Source organism: Saccopteryx bilineata, chromosome 4, assembly GCF_036850765.1.
Source record: "Saccopteryx bilineata isolate mSacBil1 chromosome 4, mSacBil1_pri_phased_curated, whole genome shotgun sequence".
In the NCBI taxonomy this organism is placed as follows: domain Eukaryota; kingdom Metazoa; phylum Chordata; class Mammalia; order Chiroptera; family Emballonuridae; genus Saccopteryx; species Saccopteryx bilineata.
Genome location: NC_089493.1, coordinates 197912682 through 197932845, shown reverse-complemented (window position 1 = coordinate 197932845; position 20164 = coordinate 197912682). Strand labels below are relative to the sequence as shown.

Genomic DNA, 20164 nt, shown 5'->3' with positions numbered 1-20164 from the left:
GGTCTGGAGCCGACCAGGACGGAGGGGTCGCAGGGCAGGGATGTGCTCTAAGCTCGGAGGCCTGAGCCAAGCGTGACCCCGTCGATGGCCAGGGGCCCAGAGAGCCAGGTTCCTGCCCAGGGGACAGCACAGCCAGCACGGTCTGGCCACAGCAACCACACCTGGAAGTCATTAGAAGTGCCAGGTTTACAGGCCCTTAGGACGAACATCCCACAAAACAACTTTTATTTATTGATACAAAGGCCAACAGGATGGAGCGCGGGGGTGGGGTGGGGGGACCTGATTTCTCCCCTGAGACTCACCGGCAATGATGTATAGGTTAGAATATTCCAAATGAAAGTGCCCCCACCGGAGGACCCGCCCCTTCCTCTCCTGGGCCACCTGGGGGTTTCACGTTTCAACTTCCAGACGTGATTTCTCAGCAGGCGGTGGTCAGCTGCTCACAGCCCTCTCCTCTGTCCAGGGGACTGCCCTGGGGGAGCTCGGGAAGGCGGGACCCTGGAAGGTTCGAGTCAGTTCTCAGACCCTCAGAGAGTCTCTGAGCCACACTGGAGAGCAGACACTGCTTCCAAAGCCATGGGAGGGTTCTGAGCGAGCTCAGCTGGGTTCTGGTGAGACTCGAGCTTTATTTGGTGCTTGAAGGACAGTGGGGCCACTCAGAGGCGGACTCCCCAGAAAGGAAGCAGCGCTGTGGCGCGGGGGTCTCGGCAGAGCTGAGCGAGCTGGTCTGCCAGGACCACCTCCTCCCCAGGGGACAGTGCAGCCCCTGCGGTCAGGGCCACCTGTCTGGGTCCTTACACACAGAGGAACAGGCAAGCGAGAGTCCTGCTCTGTCCCTGGTCAGCACAGCCACATCCCATGGTGTGCCACCCACGGAGCCTGGGGACACTGCCCCTTCTCCTGGGGGGGACTCTTAGGGGACCCCTCCCAGCACGCACCCCTCCCTCAGGGATCACACTCCACACAGAAAGCCCGGGCTGGCTCTGCCCACGACACACCCGCACATCTGCCCCTGGCTGCGGCCTCTCCTCTTCCTGCCCAGTCTGGGGGCCCACTTCCCGCCAGCACCCACCCTCCTGCGGTCTCCCTCATCAGCCCGTGTTGGTCAAGCGGGCAGATGCGAGCCAAGGGCAGCGGGACCATGTCACTGCCACACCGCACCCTACGACAGCCAGGCCGGGTCCCAAGGGGACTGCCCCTGGAGCCTGTGGGACAGACAGTACGTCCTCCGGACAGAGGAGAGGGCAGCCCAGCCCAGCCTGGGGGTTCTCCCCCACCCCCGCTCCGCGGCCTGCAGCTCGGCCTGCCTCCCAGGGGCCCTGTCCACAGGTGTGCGGCCGCCCACGCCCACCACAGCCGGGCAGCCAGGCCCGGGTGTCACGTCTTGTTACTGCTGGTTTAGGGCGTTTGGGCTGAGACAGGTGTGCTCTAGGGTCACGGTCAGGGTGATGTGTAGGCATGCTGCAGAACTCTGGACCCCGTGAGACACACCAGCCGCCCCTCCTCCACCCAGACACGCAGGGGCTGGGCGTTTGGGCAGTGATGCCTGAGGTCGCGGTCCCTTCTCCGGGGTCACTGTTCCTTGCAACCTCCCGAAGCCCTGCCCCCACCTTGCCCACCTGGCCCGTCCCCACTGGCTCGGCTCCAGCCGGGGGGCCCACCTGGGTGCCTGAGCGCAGCGCGGGGCCGCCTGGCAGGCACGGTGGGAGATGGGCTCTCTGGTCCCCCCGACCCCAGCCCTGAGCCCTGCAGGTGCGCCTGGCCTGGGGACAAATGCAGGACTGAGGCTCTCCGAGCCCCAGGCAGGCTGTCATCTCCTGGGAGGGCACGGCACACTGGACACTGGCTGGTCACTTGAGGTACGTCATTTACTGAGGTAGCTTAGACTGTTTGTGTTTAAGAGGCCAGCAGTGCTGGACAGCAGGAGGCCCCAGGGCACAGTGAACACACATACTGGCACAGCTCAGGGGCATATTCTCGGAACACTCAAGTCCACGGGCTCATCTCAGCTCTGCCTGCTGGGCAGGCCCCTCCAGGCCGGGGTACACGGGCCAGGCCCGGGGGCCCGCTGAGCCTGCCCACACCACGCACCGCCAGCAGCTCCTCCAGTGAACAGGAACGCAGAAATGCCTGTTTGGGACGAGGGTGGAGGAGCGGCCCCCAGAGTCACGCAGGCGTGCGGCCCAGTGCTTTCCCGGCTGACTGCCTCCGATGGACCTTCAGCTCTGACCCTGGTGCCCAGCAGGATGGATTGGGTCACCCGGGACCGACTCAGCAGGTAAAACAAGGCACGGGTCAGAAAAAATTCAGCCGAGTTACCAACCAGTCCAGTGGGGAGCAAAGGAAGGAGGAAGATGGTCTGGCAGCCCACAAATAAAAATTAAACAAACTGGCCTGGCTGCATGGTTGTCCAGGTCGAGGCCCAGTGGCCAGCCAGCTGCTGTGAGACAAGTGCCTTGCGGGGCTCCCTGGTGGCCCCCCAATCTGGGCAATGGGCCTAGCACTGAGAGCCATCACTGAGCCGCACTGGAGGCCGGGGTGTGGCCACCGGTCCCGGAAAGGAGACGAAGGCACGCAGGGCTCCTTGCAGGGACAGACAAGCCCAAGGAGAGAGAGACACTGGGAAGGCGCTGAGGAGGAAAGCAGGTCATGTTCTTCCCTAACAAAGACACACTGCTTCCCAAGTTTGGGTGTTCCGCCCTCTAGAATGCGCTCTGTCCTCTTAACCTAACCTTCCCCGGACAGAGCGTCCCTGCGTGGGACACCCTGAGAGGCACCGAGGGCGGGGGGCGGGGGGCCGTTTCTCTTCGCAGGGAGAGACGGAGCCATGACGATTTCATCTGAGTCGTCTGAATAGACTTCTTCCACACGTGGAGATGCCCCAGGCTGCTGCCCCGAGGGAGGGGGCACGGCTGAAACAAACCAGAGGGAGGGAGGGAGGTCACACCAGCCGCCCGGGGCACCGTCCACCTCGCCTCTTCCCTGGCAGGAAGCCCAAGGCCACGCCCCGACGTAGCCAGGGACAGACAGACCTCAGAACCGGCTTCACACCTGTCACAGGGCCTCTCTCATTACCTCCTTAGTCAGACCCACCTCAGTCTCCCAGCTCAGCTCTGAACACTGTGGCCACTTCCTGAAAGCAAACCACCTGTGAAAGGTGAGGCTGTGCCCACTGAGGTCCTGTGCCTGTGGCTGCCAGCTTCGCGGGCGAGCTCACCCGCCCAGGGGGAGGACGTGGGACCCACCCGGCGGGCACTCATGAGCTCTCTAGCTCTCTGACCACTGGCACACCTGGGACGCCACCCAGGGACCAGATGGGGAGAGGTGACACCGGTCCCCTGGGACCAGATGGGGAGAGGTGACACCGGTCCCCTGGGACCAGATGGGGAGAGGTGACACCGGTCCCCTGGGACCAGGGGTGATGGATGCGGGAAAGGCAGGTCCCCACCCCCGACAGCAGCCACAGAGAAGGGACTTGCTCTTCTTGCTTCGTGAAGAGTAAAACAACCAACGTTGATTTGAGATGAAAAAAATGATAATAAAGAAGGGAAAGAAATTAAGACTCATCACACTGGATACTCGACCTCAGCTTCTCGACTGCAACATTTAAGAAAATCTCTACTAAAGGGGAAACATTAAAAACATCCATTTTTAAGGTTATCAGATTCTTCTTTTCCTTTTTAATCTATCTTTAAATTTATGGGGTTGACATGGTTTGCCCACATTTTTTTTCTCTTTAAAAATTCTTAGCCCCTGGCCAGTTAGCCCAGCTGGTCAGACGCCAGCGTGGTGGGTTCGATCCCCGGTCAGGGCACATACAATGAAGGCACACATAAACGGAAAAGCAAATCAATGTCTCTTCCTCCCTTTCTCTCTAAAAGTCAAAAACTTAAAAAAAACACGGTGACAATCAGAGGAACCCAGGCTTGACTGGCTGCAGACCTGGTTCCTGGGGGAAACAGGCTGCCCCCTACCGCTGTGCCCGCGCTGACTCAGTGGTGGAGGTGCTGAGGCCACTCCTCAGGAGGGGAGGCTGTGCCCACACGTGCCAGCCCCGATCACAGGCTCTCACGGTCACCCCCTGGGGGCTCGGGCGCCCAGGGCGGGGGTCTGGGGCTTTGGCATTTGCGCATCGTCCCTGCAGGCCCAGGACAGCTCATCCCTGTCCGCTGAGCTTTACAGACAGAGGTTCTGGAATGAATATCGAAGTTCAAAGCTGGCTGAGGCCGCTGCGGCCCCCACTCACCAGGGCAGGGCTGCAGGGCGGCTGGCGACCCTGGCCCCCACGGTCTTGGCGCTCTGGCCCAGGGAGTCGGTCCCTCCACGGTGTCCCCACTGCCCCCTTCGCAGTCTTCCTGACCTGAAACAACACGCAGACGCGTCAAACTCGCATGGGACCAGCACGTCCACCATCCTTCTCCCCCAGTTCAGAAAAGCTGCGTCCAGACGGTCATACAAACGTCGGGTCACTGTGTGTGCACCTGAACCCGGTGCCGTGCTATGTGGACACGAGCCCCGAGAGCCACAAACAGCCGCGTCCCTCTGCGGGGCTCCCTGAGTCTCTGCTCCCACCTCCTGAGTCTCTGTCTGACCTGAGAGCAGCACAGACCAGTCCTTCGTGGGAACCGCTCCCTGCGCCCTGACAACGGACCCCACACGGCACCTTCGCAGCGAGACCGCGAGGCCGCATTCTTGGCCTCTTGACCGTCTCGATCTCAGCACAGGACCTGTGCTCATCTTGTGCAAGCAGGGAGCATAGAGGAAGGCTTCCGGGTCACAGTGCCGGGCAGAAAGGTCCGAGGGACAGTCAGAGCCCTAGGTTTTGGGGACTGAACGCAAGGTCCTGGCTGCCACCGTGCATATGCGCGAATGGGGCCCAGCCCTGGTCTGGAGTTCGGAGGGAGCCAGGGTCTGGCCTCACAGATGGGTGCAGTGCCTGGCCACGCCAGGTTTCCTCAGGGACGGTTTTGGACCTCAGTGAACCAGAAAAGGAAAAATGAGCAAAGCTTTACTTAAAAAACCAGCCACCAGGGAGAGCAACGGCCCAAGACAGGCCCACACCCTACGCGGGAGCTGAAGGTCAGGGCCCGTGAGCCCAGAGCCCCAGAGGGTGGCGAGCAGGCGATGCAGGGAACCCCCGATGTCAGTGGGGTGTTCTCAGCTCTGAGCTGCAGGGAGTCCCTCAGGACTCGTCTGCTTCTCCTACAAACTGAGGGACGAGGGACGAAGCCCCTCACACGTGCTTACACGCCCCACGCTGCGGGGAGGGTGGCAGCTGCACCTCAGAGGCCCGCTGCCCCCAGCACCGACACTCGGGTGACCCGGACTCACCGGCAGACGCACCGTGTGTGGCCGAGGCAGAGGGGCTCTTCGCCGGAGCTGTGGTGCTCACCGTCTGACTGCAAGAGAGGCTGCAGCTGACCCCACAGCAGGGCTCCTGGCCCCACAGAGCAAGCGCACGGCGGCTGCACTGCAGCCGAGCCCGGTCCTGGCCCAGCCGCTGTGCAGGGGCCTCGTGTGTCCTCGGCCAGTGTCCTGGACACTTGCTGAGGTCAGGCCTCGGATGCCTCCCTCCCCCGGCTGTGCCGCTGTCCACCTCCTGGCCCTGGCTGGCTGCCCCAGGGAAGGACCCCACCACGGTCATGGGGAACCAGGACCAGGCTGTTTGGATTTGGCTGGCGCTCCTGAAGAGGGAGGCTGCGGACTGGACAGCGATGGGGGCCGCTGTCCGCCACGCAGCCGAGAAGCAGAGGTCGGCGGTGCCGCTGCCTGAGCGTCCCCGGGTGGCAGGCGCTGGCAATGCCCTGATGCTCTCTGAGCCTCACTGTGGGTCCCCTGCCCCCACTGCACTTAGCTGGGGCTCTGAGTGTGGCAGCCCTGGCAGGAATGGCTCGGAGGCCTCAGGACGAGGTCGGCACTGCAGGAGGTCGGCTCCCAGCACCTCCAGAAAGGGCAGCACTAGCACAGGCCGGCAGCCGCTCTCCAAACTGGGCTCCACCAGCTACACGGGGTCTGGTCCTTCTATCTGTCCCTCCCCGTCTGACCAGGATGCGTGGCCCACCCACCTGCACGACATGGGAGCAGTTTCTCACAGGAGTGACTCTTGCTCTGGTGACATGCCAAGGTCCCCTGCACCTGGGCGTGTCGGTGCCGGCATCGCCCAGGCTGCCGGTCAGCTTACCTGTGCCTGACCCGTGCTAGGTGTGCCCGGAGGGCAGACTGGATGAGGGTGATGGCCGCCTCCAGCTCTGGGTCGCCCTCGGCCGGGACAGGGGGGCCTGGCACGCAGGGTGCAGGGGCGTTCTGCAGCACAAGGACGGGGGGGCAGGGACGCTTTGAGCACCCCCGCCCGCCGTGGCACGGCGTCACCCAGGAGCTGAGAACCCAGGTGAGGGCACGGCGGTGCCGTGTCAGGTGGCTCATGCATCCCTCTCTAGTCAGCAGTTTCCTGACTGCAGGTCCTCAAAGCTGAGACCTGGGGTCCGCGAGCTCCCCTCCCTCTCACAGAGAGGCGGTCTAGCCGCTCGCTCAGACCTGCGGCGTCTTTACGCTCCCGCCTGAGCTGCAGGTGGACCTGCTACCTGGTATTCCAGCTCCTGGAAGCCACTGGGCCCCGAGGCTACACCCGCCCAGGCCCCGCACCTGAGGCCCCGCACCTGAGGCCCCCGGCGTGGCCCTGCACCTGAGGCCCCGCACCTGAGGCCCCGCACCTGAGGCCCCCGGCATGGCCCTGCACCTGAGGCCCTGCACCTGAGGCCCCGCACCTGAGGTCCCCGGCGTGGCCTGAGGCTGCCCGGGGAGGGAGCCGGCACAGCACGGCACAGCACAGGGCGGGCGGGCAGGAGGCGGAGACTGCCAGGAGGTGCAGTCTGAGAACCAGGCGAGGCCCGCTCTGCAGGGTTACCTGGGCGGGGCAGCAGGGCTCCCCGGGAGACTCTGAACCACTTGCTCTGCTCAGCAGTAGCTTTGTCCGCGCCAGGTGTCCCCTGAAAGCTGCCTGGAGCACGCAGGCCGCCTGGCAGGGAGAGAACAGAAGATGGCTGTTAATTTCCCAGGAAGGTGGCAGGTACAGCAGGGAGGTGGCGCCCCTAAGGACTGCTCTGTCACAGGACACGGAAGAGAAGCTCTTCTCTCCCCAGAGCCTCCCACGGGGACAGACACCAACCCTGCTGGCCCAGGACACAGCGTCTGCTCAGCGCTGGGGTGCAGCTGCTGACACCAGCCCTCACACTTATCCCACTTTACCCCCCAGCCCCACCCCTAACGTTAGGCAGGGACCACGGTCTCAAATGATCACAGATGTTAGTGATCCTTTGACCTAAATCTCCACGACTTTCTCAACTACAGGTGCATCCGGAACCAGAGCCCGGGTCCGGGGAGAGCGCTTGTTTGAACGGTCCCGCCCCTAGCCCGGCCAGAGCACCCCAGCTCCACACGTCACAGGACCACAGCTCTCGGACGGTTTAGGAGAATGCCCCACGGCACCCGAGTCCTTCGAGGTCTAGACACTCCGTGAGCACAGTTACCAAAAGAAAGCCTCTGTTTTTCTTGAGGGTGAGGTGACAGGAGAGACACAGAAGTGCGGTTTAGAAACAAGTCCAGTGAAGGAAGGCGAGAGCCTCCCTGGGGCAGATGGGCTTTTTTTTTTTTTTTAATGAATAAAGTCTTATTTTATTATTTTTTTCTTCTTCCACAGAGAGACAGAGAGAGAGAGAGAGTCAGAGAGAGGGCCAGACAGGGACTAACAGGAACGGAGAGAGATGAGAAGCACCAATCATCAGTTTTCCGTTGCGACACCTTAGTTGTTCATTGATTGCTTTCTCATGAGTGCCTTGACCTTGACCACAGGCCTTCAGCAGACCGAGTGACCCCTTGCTCAAGCCAGCGACCTTGGGTCCACGCTGGTGAGCTCTGCTCAAACCAGATGAGCCCGCACTCAAGCTGGCGACCTCGGGGTTTTGAACCTGGGTCCTCTGCATCCCAGTCCAATGCCCTATCCACTGCACCACCGCCTGGTCAGGCGCAGATGGACATTTTGACTAACTCAGTAGGTCCATCCTCAGAGGCCAGCAGAGCTATTGCAAGGGCCACAACACTATCGAAGCAGAGGCCCCACGTGGGCCCCTGCCGTCCCCGAGCCCACATGACAGCCCCGTGTGGAGGTCAGAGGCGAGGGAATGGTGGGAGCCGGGCAGACAGCACGCTCCACGGGCCTCTGTGTCCCCAAGCCACTCGTCACTCACTCGTTCAAAGATACTGAACGCTGACCACATGCCAGGTACCCCTCTGCCAACCAGGAACGCAGCGACAGAAGGACAGACGGTCCGGTCCCCTTGTCGGGTAGGGACAGTGCTCTGAGGGAACACACAGGGCAGGGCTGCGGAGGGACAGGTGGGGGTGCTCAGAGAGGGGTCTCTGTGGAGGACTGACTCAGTAGAGACCCGAGGAAAGCAAGGGAGCAAGACATGCACATATCTGGAGCAGGAGACTTTCTGGGTAGAAGTGGAGAGACAGCAAGTGCAAAGGGTCTGGGGCAGGCATGTGCCTCATGCCAGAGGCCAGAGGTGCCTCCCGACTGAGCACCGCAGGGCATTTGACACTGTCACCCTGATGGCAGCGAGGGGAGAGGCTGCAGGAGGCCAGGGACAGTCCAGGCCCCAGACCTGCACTGTCCCTCAGCTCCCTGCCTCGGCACTGCCCGCTGTCGGCTCTCACCTCCCTCTCCAGCCTGGCTCCCCTGCACTCTCCCTCCCCCCCGGGCTGCAGCTCTCTGCACGCTCAGGGCTTCCCCTGCATGACCCTTCTGCCTGGAACGCCCCTTCCTCTCGCTCCTCTGTCCTGTGAGTTCCTGCTCACTCTCGGCCCCGCTGGAGCTGAAGCACTGGCAGGGACTTGCCAGGCCTCCCCCAGAGCCACAGCCACCGCCACCGCCAGGCACACAGCCCTGCACGGTGATGACCTGTTGACCAGTCCGTCCTAATCTCTGGGCCCCGAGGACCCATCAGGTTGCTCAACACAGAACTGATGGTCAGTCAACATGTGAAAAGGACATGTGAATGTGCTAGCGAAGGCAGGTGTGACGTTATGCAAATGATTGTGTTTTTTTTTGTTGTTGTTGTTTTTGTATTTTTCTGAAGTTGGAAATGGGGAGGCAGTCAGACAGACTCCCGCATGCGCCCGACCAGGATCCACCCGGCACACCCACCAGGGGGCGATGCTCTGCCCATCTGGGGCGTCGCTCTGTTGCATCCAGAGCCACTCTAGCGCCTGAGTCAGAGGCCATGGAGCCATCCCCAGCGCCCGGGCCAACTTTGCTCCAGTGGAGCCTTGGCTGCGGGAGGGGAAGAGAGAGACAGAGAGGAAGGAGAGGGGGAGGGGTGGAGAAGCAGATGGGTGCTTCTCCTGTGTGCCCCAGCCGGGAATCGAACCCAGGACTCCTGCATGGCAGGCCGATGCTCTACCGCTGAGCTAACCGGCCAGGGTGAATGATTGTTTGATGTTAATATCACTGCTGTATCTTCAACTTCACCTTGGGGTCTGGTCTGATTTCATGAAAACAAGTACTTAACGAAACCTCTTGAGATATCCCCACACGCACCTTTTTTGAAACTGGTGAGATAACCCTTCCTTACCTCATCTAGGGCAGCCTTTTTTTTCTGAAATAAAGAGACAAGGTGTGAGTTAACATGAGGACCGACTTTTCACAGTGGTGTCCACCTCCTGAGCCTGGCCTGCCGCAGCCACCAGGCGGGGAAGGCGGCGTGGCTGCCGTGAGCTCTGGACAAGCTGTAGCCTCCGCCCCGGGCAGGCAGGCCCCTGCTCCTCCTCTGGGAAGGTGGCAGGTGCCTCCTGCTCCCCAGCAGGGTCCCCCCCCCCACGCTCCCAGGTGTGGTGTCTGTCCCCTTGCCCGGGCACGTGTCCACCCTGTCTCTCCACGCTCTCCTGGCGTGTCTCCTGCACCCAGCACAGAGCCGGCCCCTCAAGGGGGACTCACGACAGCGGGTCTGGTGAACAGGGACACAGAGTGGCCCCTGCGGCCCAGCTGCAGGTCTTCCCGGGAGCCCTCACCTGGCGCCTGTACCTCTTCCACCGGGCCTGCAGGACCCTGGCGGCCACCTGTCTCCGCTCCTCCAAGCAGGCGCCAGGTGGCCAGGACGAGGCCTCCTCGCTGGCGTCGGGCTCAGTGTCCTCCCGGGTCTGCAGGGAACCGAGGTACAGAGGTGACCCCACTTCTGGAAGGTGGCAGGGTACCCCTTGCCACGACACAGACTACACGTTAACTCAGAGGAGAAATCGGTGCTCACCCGCCCGGCATGCCGGATGCCACTGGGGAGACAGCACGTGAGCTGGGGAGCTGGGCGAGCAGGGTGTCCTGACCCCCAGCTCTCCGGAGCCCTCTCCTCGGGCGCCGGCTCCGAGAGGCAGCTCAGCGGCACGGGCACATTCAATGACCCGCCTTTCAGGGGTCCCCCTTTGGTCTGTCACAGGCGTCCCCAAACTACGGCCCGCGGGCCGCATGCAGCCCCCTGAGGCCATTTATCCGGCCCCCCGCCACACTTCTGGAAGGGGCACCTCTTTCATTGGTGGTCAGTGAGAGGAGCACTGTATGTGGCGGCCCTCCAACAGTCTGAGGGCCAGTAAACTGGCTCCCTGTGTAAAAAGTTTGGGGACCCCTGCTTTAGACTAATGCTGTCTTACAGAAGTGGGATGTCTGGGATTCAAGACAGTAGACTCCTAGCTCGGTTTTTAAGGTAGAAAGAAGCAAGAATTGCTACTGGGATGATCAAAATAACACTAATCTGTGCCACCTACGAGTCCACATTTATTATCTACAAGGACACCTCTCAACAAAAATGAAAATAGTGGCCTATTTATCTTATGTCAAAAATGTAAGCTCAGCGGAGACACACAGAGAAAGCCCTCACGGAGAGATGCCCAGAGCTGGTGAGTCAGCCTCCTGTCCCAGCACACAGCCACTGCCCATCTGAGCTGCGGGACCCCGGCGGGCTGCAGTGCCCCCCGCACGCCCGTCTCTTTTGGGGCAGCGGTCACGTGTCGCCAGAACCCCCGGCACACAGCAGTCACCCACGGGCGTGGCTCCTCCCCATCCTAACACATCTCCAGAGCTTCGCTCAGCTGAGAGCCAGTCCTGTCCCGTCCTGTGTCAGGCGAGCAAACAGGTGAAATCAGAGACTCCGACAGCGTGGGCAGACGGTGGGAGGGCACACAGCCTGACACAGGTGCACACACCTTGTGGAGAGCTGGCTGTCCCCGCACCTCACCTACAACCACTACCCGCACTCGGGCTGACGGCAGCCCCCCACCCCGCGCAGAAGACACGCACGCTCCCAAGCTGTCCCCTCTCCTGTGCGTGGAAATGCCTTCACGCAGGGCAGACCCAGAGCCGGCTGCTCATTGTAAGAGCTTGAGACAACGCTAAGAGACAGCAAAGAAGTGCTCAGCCCCTGCCCCACGGGGTGGTCCCTGCCGCACGGGGTGGTCCCTGCCCCATGGGGTGGTCCCTGCCGCAAGGGGCGGTCCCTGCCGCACGGGGTGGTCTCTGCCCCATGGGGCGGTCCCTGCCGCAAGGGGCGGTCCCTGCACGCACAGGGTGGTCTCTGCCCCACGGGGCGGTCCCTGCCGCACAGGGCGGTCTCTGCCCCACGGGGCGGTCCCTGCCGCACGGGGCGGTCCCTGCCCCACGGGGCGGTCCCTGCTGCATGGGGTGGCCCCTGCATGCACCTCTGTGGGCGAGGTCTTCCTGAGGCACAGGGACCAGACCAGCCGTGACCTTTCTGGGGGAGAGGGATCTGTGTCCAGCAGACACAGGTCACGGGCACCTTCCACATCCGGGAGTGGAGAGCTGCTCTACCCTCCGAAAGGGTGGACAGTCCCCACTGGACGCCCCACCATGCATTAGCTGTCTCCCCTGTGCTGTCCTGTCTGTGCTGTTGTGAGCATAGCAGGAGCCTCCCTGGCCCACCCTGAGTGGTCAGTGGAAACCAGGGACTGACCAGCTGTCCCTGTCACTGACAGGGAGATGCCACAGCAGATACTATGTCATTCTGACACCATGTCCTTGAGCTCAGGGGAAATGGGGAGGCTGATGGAATGTGATTCCTAGGAACGGAGGGAAGTGCCCCCATCAGGCCCTACGGACACGGCCACACTGCCTCGCATGTAGTGGACGATTTAGGTCCCCAGTTCTGAAATCTGAGACGGTGGCAGAGCCTACAGAGACGGTGCCCAAAGGCAGGAGGTGACCTGCAGTCTTGTGCTGGGCCCCTGGGCAGTCACTAAGGGACACAAGGGGACAGGACTGAACTGGAGTCCAACTCGAGCCCAGGGAGGATGTCAGCGCTAAGAAGGCCTTTCCTGTCCCCCAACTGCATGCTCCTGATAGGACAAACTGGTTTCTCACCCCCTTCAGAACCCCCAGAAGACCTCTGCAGGCCGGAAAGCGGAGGAGCCTCCTAGAACCAAATGGGTCCCACACACAAAGCCTTAGTTCCAATCCTGCTGGGAGTGGGGAGTATTTTCTCCCTGAGGGGAAAGCTTTGAACATACAGAGACGTATACATTCACTCGAGTGGGGCCTCCAGGACTCAGGGTGACCTGGAGCAGACAAGCCACACGCCAGGGGACCTGCCACTTCTGTGCCCATGAGCGCCCCCCTCTGAAACAGACGGCGACACCCCCCGAAGGCGCCACGTGGCCGGACCAGACACGCCCATGCCACCCGCGGGGCTAGGCAATCCCGGCCCTGGTGTCGTGCCCGCCTGGGCAGATGGCACAGGCACTCAGGTATGACCGTCCTGCAGCGTGGTCACTTCCCGGACACCGGGCAGCGGCGCTGCAGGACTGAGCATGTTGTCCGAAGCCCCGGGAAAACCTCATGAATACGTCCACACGGAAAACACAAAGCGTTTCTTCACTGAAGAGAAGAGACTCGCGGGAGGGGCCCCACCCTCCCGGCGGCCGGCAGGACACGTGGGAGCAGCTGGCCGCGCAGCGTCAGGGGCTGTGGTGTGCTCTCCACAGGGCCGCCCGACGGCCAGCACTGGGCCCCGTCTCCACGCTCTGCTCCAGAGCCGAGCTCCGGCACGTGTCCCCCTGTCTCTGGCACCAGAGAGGGCACACGTGGTGCCACGTGCTCCGAGGAGAGGCCTGGACACCAGGAGTTTGGGCGCACCAGCCGCCGTGGGAACCGGGGCCAGGACGAGGAACGCCCACTGCTCAGCCTGCAGCCGCCAAGCTGCCCTCTGTGGCCAGGGACAGTCTCTGCCAGGCCCCTGGCTGCCGACACAGAAGTCACTGTCGGAAGCAACAGGACTTCTTGGCTAAAAAGTGTCCCAGGTAAAGAAGTGCCGTGTGGTGGGCCCCGGCTCAGACCTCCAGAAGCAGAAATGCCAGAGCGGGGAGCACAGGCACCAGCCGCATGGACTCCATCACCTCTCACGCACGCTCACTTGGGGCCCACCAGACCACGTGGCCTCCCTCTCCCACGGCCACCAGGCTGCTCACTGGGGCACACCAGACCACGTGGCCTCCCTCTCCCACGGCCACCAGGCTGCTCACTGGGGCACACCAGACCACGTGGCCTCCCTCTCCCACGGCCACCAGGCTGCTCACTGGGGCACACCAGACCACGTGGCCTCCCTCTCCCACGGCCACCAGGCTGCTCTCGGGGCACCCCAGACCCCATGGCCTCCCTCTCCCCCAGCCACCAGGCTGCTCACTGGGGCACACCAGACCATGTGGCCTCCCTCTCCCACGGCCACCAGGCTGCTCACTGGGGCACACCAGACCACGTGGCCTCCCTCTCCCACGGCCACCAGGCTGCTCTCGGGGCACACCAGACCATGTGGCCTCCCTCTCCCACGGCCACCAGGCTGCTCTCAGGGCACACCAGACCATGTGGCCTCCCTCTCCCACGGCCACCAGGCTGCTCTCGGGCACACGGCAGGGTTTCAATTTTTATTCACTGATTTTAGTGAGAGAAGAAGAGGGGAGGAAAGAGAGAGAGAGTCAGGAACATCAATCTGTTCCTGTATGTGCCCTGGCCAGGGATTGAACCGGCAACCTCTATGCTTTGGGATGATGCTCTAACCCAGTGGTTGGTACACCACAGCTCGCGAGCCACATGCGGCTCTGTGGCCCCTTGAGTGAGGCCCTTCCACAAAATACCACGTGCGGGCACTACCTCGATAAGGAATGTACCTACCTATGTACAGCAGTTTAAGTTTGAAAAATTTGGCTCACAAAAGAAATTTCAGACGTTGTACTGTTGATATTTGGCTCTGTTGACTGGTGAGTTTGCTGACCACTGCTCTGAGCTATCTGGCCACTGCTAAAGCCACAGGGTGTTAACACTTCGTTATCTGTTGTTTCTGTTAACAGGTACCAGGGTATATACCTGCCATCTGAAAACCCATTGCCTGAAACCCAGGATTAGTGAGCAGGCACATTCCAGCCACCAGAAGTCCAAGTGCAGGCAGCGCTGCCCCAGCAGGGACCCCTCAGGGCCACCAAGACCCCCTCGTTCGTATCAGTGAGGCAGCAGGGGCCGGCACAGGGAGGCTGGTCTGCCTACACCTGCCTGTTGCCCGCCGCCCCCGAAAAGCCGACACTGACCAGCCAGTCAGTCCAGAACTCTGGGACTCAGGGCACGATCTACAGAAATCAGCGTGGCGGTGAGAGGAAACGGGCGTGTCCGGGTCAAGGACAGTCGGCATTGTGACGTCTCCGCTGCGTCCCTTACCTCAGGGGCCACTTCCATGGGGTCTTCCTCTTCCTTCTTAATTGCTTCCAGGTCCTGAAACTTCTTGGTCAGCGCCTGAATTTCCTCTCTAATGTTGAGAAGAGGGAACAGTCATTGCGCGGTACCAGACGTCCTCGTGTGACAGTGGGGACGGCAGCCGGAAGGGTGGGCAGGGACGCCCCTCCCGGAGCAGTGTGGCCCCTGCCGCTGCCCACTGCACGCGCGACGGGGCAGCTGCCATCGGCGTCAGAGGGGACCGAGGGACCCTGCGCGTCACTCTGGTCAGAACTGAAAAGGTCTGGCTGCACGGGTGACGCACAGGCACTGGGCGGGGGTTTCACATGAACGACAGGAACGGAAGGAACCGTGCGCCCTCGCAAAAGACTGAGGCGAAGTGACCACGTCTCCTCTGCACACCTGCCCTTTCGGATTCCACTCTAGCCTTCAGACCAAATCTTCTCACGCTTCTTCTGAAGACTTTTCTAAATTTGTTTCATTAATCTGTCTTACTAGTTATTCTGAGTGCTGATATTTTGGCTCAGATTTCTGTTCCATTCCTTGGGAGCACTTTTTATCGCCATAAGACTCACCGTTTTAAAGGACAGAACTCAGTGGTGGTGAGTAAATCCATGATGCTGTACGGCATCACCACTGTCTGACTCTAGATCCCGGGGGGCTCCCCCTCACCCCCCAGGAGCCCCATACCTGTCCGTCATGCCCACTCCTGTCCCAGCCCCTGGCCACCGCTCACCTGCTTCCTATCTCTACGGCTTGGCCTGCTCTGGACATTTCAGAATCATACACTATGCGGCCTTTCCTGTCTGCCGCGTTCCCCTGGACACCGGCTTTGAAGGTGTGCAGGGGGTACTGTCCCAAAGAGCTCAGTGACACCTGGACCGGCCCGAGGCTCAGCAGTGGGCACAGCCGGGGTGGAGGGTGCAGGCGGGCGAGGTGCCCCAGGCCAGCTCTCTAGCACCGGCCCAGGTGGAGGGGGCGGGGCCGCCCAGGGCAGGAAGAGGGGGTTGGGGTCCTGTGCTCTCCGACGGACCCCCCCACTCACCTCAGAGCCTCCTCCCTGGCCCGCCTCTCCTCCTCTCCTTCCCGCACGCCCTGCAGCTCCTTCTCCAGGTCGGCTCTGGTCCGCAGCAGCTGCTCCACTTCCACACTGAGCACAGAGCCAGAGACGCCTCAGCACTCAGTGCGAGGAGGACTACTGTGAGGCCCACGGCCGCCGGGCGGGCCAGCCCCCTCACTCGCCACCGTGGACAGACCCCGGGGGCAGGGGGAGGAAGAGCCAGCGACAGGCGGTGCGGGGGGCACAGTGCTGAGTAGCCAGGTGCACTGAGGTCCCTGCTCTCATGACCACAGTGTCCCACGGGGACAGGCACTAACTGCCCCAGCAGTCCCAGCTGGGGACCTCCTCGTGTCTCAGGAGAGCTCCAGGGCCGCCTGAGCTGAGGCTGTGAGGACACGGGGGGGGGGGCTCCCCAGGACCTCCACTGCTCCCACCTGGGCTTCCATGTCCCACAGGTGACATGTGGCCACAGAGGTGGAGACCTATCTGAAGCTCAGTTCTACGGCTTCTGTCACCGTGACCTAATGTCCCTGGTCCCGTGAAGCTCATGAGGTCACACAGTGTGAGTGGTCCGCAGAGCAGGGCGCATAGCAAGGGCCCTGTATATGGAGCGGTGATTGTGGCAGGAGCTAGCTTGAGCGGTCACCAGAGGTAACTTTCCTTTCAAAATGATCAGCCTAGTTTTGGAAACTGCCTAGAACACGGACTTCTACAAAGAACCTATCAGCTCAGGTAGATGCACTATCGGACGCTAACTGCAGGTGAGGGGCAGGTGGGTGTGAAGGGTGTGGTTTTCTGCTGTAACTGGAGGCAGGGGGCTCATGCCACGGTGCAGCTGGGGAGTCCCTCCCCCGGGGCTGACTGTGCACACCAGTCACCAGGGGTCTCAGCAGGTCAGTCCCCCCCACTCAAGCTGCCTTTATTTCACAACCAAAATATATGCTTTAGACTCCTCTAAAAATATTCATGCAGCCCTGGCCGGTTGGCTCAGTGGTAGAGCGTCGGCCCAGCATGTGGAAGTCCCGGGTTCGATTCCCGGCCAGGGCACACAGGAGAAGCGCCCATCTGCTTCTCCACCCCTCCCCCTCTCCTTCCTCTCTGTCTCTCTCTTCCCCTCCTGCAGCCAAGGCTCCATTGGAGCAAAGTTGGCCCAGGTGCTGGGGATGGCTCCTTGGCCTCTGCCTCAGGCGCTAGAGTGGCTTGGGCAGCAATGGAGCGACGCCCCAGATGGGCAGAGCATCGCCCCCTGGTGGGCATGCTGGGTGGATCCCGGTCGGGCGCATGCGGGAGTCTGTCTCTGCCTCTCTGCTTCTCACAAAATACCAAAAAATAAAAATAAAAATCATGCAATCACTGCTGCGAGCTGCAGGTCCTCCCCGGAGCCCGAGAGCGCCGACGCCTGGCAGGGACAGAGCTAACAGGAAGCAGGGCCTCCCGCAGGGCCACCTACTCGCGCTGCTGCAGCTGGGCCTGCAGGGCCTCCCGCAGGGCCACCTACTCGCGCTGCTGCAGCTGGGCCTGCAGGGCCTTCCGCTCGCCCTTCAGGCTCCTCACGGCTCCGCGGAGACGTGTGCTGTCCTCGGGGTGCTCGCTGTCCTCCTGGCGCTCAGACCGGGGCTGCCCGGACACCGGGGAGCTGGGCGCGTAGAGAGCCAGGGTGTCTGACTTGACCACGTCTGAGGCCTCCGGTTTGGGGATTTCCATCGAACTTATCTTCTGGAGAAAACAGAGGCGTCAGTCAGACATCATTTCTAGAGACCCCCGTGGACGTCAGTCAGCACTGCTCACTTGGCGAGCTCAGCCCACTGGGCCTCTGGACCTCCACAGGGGGCCTTTCCTTCCTAACAACCTTTATTTTAAAAATACCCACAAATTTTAAAAAATTAAGTTTTCTGCTTCTAACTATATAACATCATATTTTCTAAACTGTCTCTTCTAGGCTGACTCTGCTCAGCCAAACTCTGAGACAGCTCTGAGATTTACCAGCTGCTCAAAAGGTCCTGACACTCTGACCACTGTCAGAGTCAGACTGATGACCGGTCCGCAAATTCACCAGGCGGACAGAGGAAATGTTCTAAGTGTGGACGCACAGGGTCCTGCGGACGCAGATGTCGGGGGTCGGCGAGGAAAGCCCCCGGGAGCAGCAGGCAGTAAAACCCAGGTGCGGACGGGAGCTGGGGCTCCGGAGGGGCCCAACCCACTGTCCCGGTGCTGCACGGCACGGCCCTCAGCTCCCGTCCACCTCCGGTCTGTGCATTGTACTCAGGGCCCCCGTGGTCAGTCCCTAACTCCAGGAGCAAAGCCCCTGGCCTGTCCTCATCTTCATTAGCCGCCTGGCCACCCCCCAGACTCCGGCAGGTCCCGAGGAGCGGGGGACGCTGATGCGCGCACCTTCTCCAGCTCTGCGATCCGCCTCAGCAGCCGGGGCTTGCTCCACTCGGTGTAACCTAGCGGGAGAGCGGGCGTGTGAAGATGCCCCGTGCTGCCCCAGTGGGCCTGTCAGCCAGACCCCCGTCTGCAGGGGCCCGAGGGCTCCCCTCCCCAGCTGGCACGTGTGGCCAGCGGCAAGGTCGGCAGAGCCACAGCGAGCAGAGTCTCGTGCTCCAAAGGGCTCCTTGGCAGCGAGGGGGCCACTGGAGTGGCCGACCCGTCCCTCGGGCCTGTGGCACCAGCGGCCCAGGTCAGCAGCAGCCCCTACAGGATGCCGCAGCGCTGTCCTCCAGGGCCCTGGGTACCGGTTTGTCCAGCTCAGCAAGTGGGTGGACCTCAGGAAGCAAGTGACGCTTCCCACGGCTGCTCACACCCGGGTCCCCGTCCTCAGAGGGGCCTCCAGGCCCCTCTGCTGCGTGTGCCCCGACCACGCCCACCCTCGTCACTGCCCACCGCTTCCTGCTGGCTGGTCCCCAAACGTCCCAGGACACGCAGGGCCTCTGCGCTCACTGCTCTCCTGCCTCAGGTGTCCAACCGATGACCGGCACAGCTGACCCTCACCGCTCAGGCCCACGCGGGGGGCCCTCCTGGATGACCCTGTTCACAGGTCCACCTGCTGCGCCTGCTGCCTCTTCACACCGTCGCCCCGCCTGCCCCTCCCCCCGACTCATGCCCTCCTGCTGGCTCCTCTCCCTCCTGACACGTCACCCCCACGAGGGACGCCCGTGTGCTTCCGGTCACTGCTGTCTCTCAGCGCCCGGGACAGTGCTGGGCACACCGTGGGTGCCGTCAGTTCTGAACTACATGGAGCACAGTGTGGCCCCATGATCTGTGCGGTGGGGAGGTGGGGAGGGGCCCACGTTGCCCTCAGTGCCAGGACGTGGCCCCCCCGTGTCGCCCTCAGAGCCGGGACGTGCCCCCCACCCCGTGCCCCCTCAGCGCCAGGATGTGGCCCCTCCGGGCGGGTGCCCCCCACCCCGTGCCCCCTCAGCGCCAGGATGTGGCCCCTCCGGGCGGGTGCCCCCCCCGTGCCCCCGGGAAGGTACCCCTCGTGCGGGGGAGGGTGGGCGAGCAGCTCAGCACGCGGTCCAGGTCCTCCTTCAGGCTCCGGTTCTCCTCCGTGAGCTCCTGCACGCTGCGCGACAGGTTCAGCAGGGTGCTGCTCAGCTTCCTCTGCCTCCTGAGGCCGGCCTTCTTCTCCACGGGGGGCCTGGGGACCACAGGACCGAGGCTAGCTCCTCGCCGGGCTCCACAGATGTGTGTGCGCGGGGTGGGGGTGGGTGTCACGCGGGGGCCCGGGCGGGCTGCAGGTGAGCGTGAGCCACACAGGAGTCACGAACCAGCCCCGCGTTCACAAACTGTCCCCTGAACAGAGCTCCACGATTCCTGTTAGCAAACCCCTGTGGCCAATCACTGCACTGTCTATGCGACGTTCTCCGTAGAGCCGCTCGTCTGTGCGCTGTCTGCTCCCTGAACACCTGCCTCTCACCCCGGAGTCGACTGCTCCGGTGACCCTCGCTACCCCGGGCTCTGCCCACTCGCTGCCGTCCACCTGTAACCCTGCTCAACCCACCACAGACACGGGCAGAGTGGCCAAAACCCAGCTCGGGTCAGACGAGGCAGCACCACTGCCCGCCTCAGTCCTCACGGCCACTGTGTGCCGGGCGCTATTGAGTGCACGCTCTTCGTGCTTTGGGGTTCTCTGTTTACAACAGCCCCCCGAGGGCAGCGTGTCCAGTGCCCCTGGAGAACGGCCGTGGGGGCCATGGGCTCAACATCACACATCCACTTCAGGCACCGAGAACGGGGTCTTAGACGCGTCTGCTGACAACGCGGCAGGGGCCGCGGGAACCTAGCTCTGCCTCCCCAGGAGCACCCGCTCTGTCTCCAACCACTCG

The 20164-nt window shown here is 62.4% G+C and overlaps 1 protein-coding gene across 4 annotated transcripts in view; it reads right to left on the bottom strand.

Moving 5' to 3' along the window:
• Positions 1-264: 264 nt before the first annotated feature.
• Positions 265-20164, bottom strand: part of IQCE (IQ motif containing E) — a 37834-nt gene continuing 17934 nt past the window's right edge. For 3 of the 4 annotated variants that reach the window (XM_066273496.1, XM_066273498.1, XM_066273499.1), the window contains 12 exons: positions 19313-19476; positions 18228-18283; positions 17335-17552; positions 15822-15926; positions 14762-14849; positions 10069-10197; positions 9633-9656; positions 6905-7015; positions 6182-6303; positions 5332-5399; positions 4247-4360; positions 265-2912 (listed from right to left, as the gene is read on the bottom strand). In XM_066273496.1, coding sequence (XP_066129593.1) covers positions 2728-2912; positions 4247-4360; positions 5332-5399; positions 6182-6303; positions 6905-7015; positions 9633-9656; positions 10069-10197; positions 14762-14849; positions 15822-15926; positions 17335-17552; positions 18228-18283; positions 19313-19476 — 1384 coding nt within the window. In that variant the 3' untranslated portion in view covers positions 265-2727. The remainder of the gene's footprint in view (positions 2913-4246; positions 4361-5331; positions 5400-6181; positions 6304-6904; positions 7016-9632; positions 9657-10068; positions 10198-14761; positions 14850-15821; positions 15927-17334; positions 17553-18227; positions 18284-19312; positions 19477-20164) is intronic. The other variant, XM_066273497.1, reaches the window with a different exon arrangement.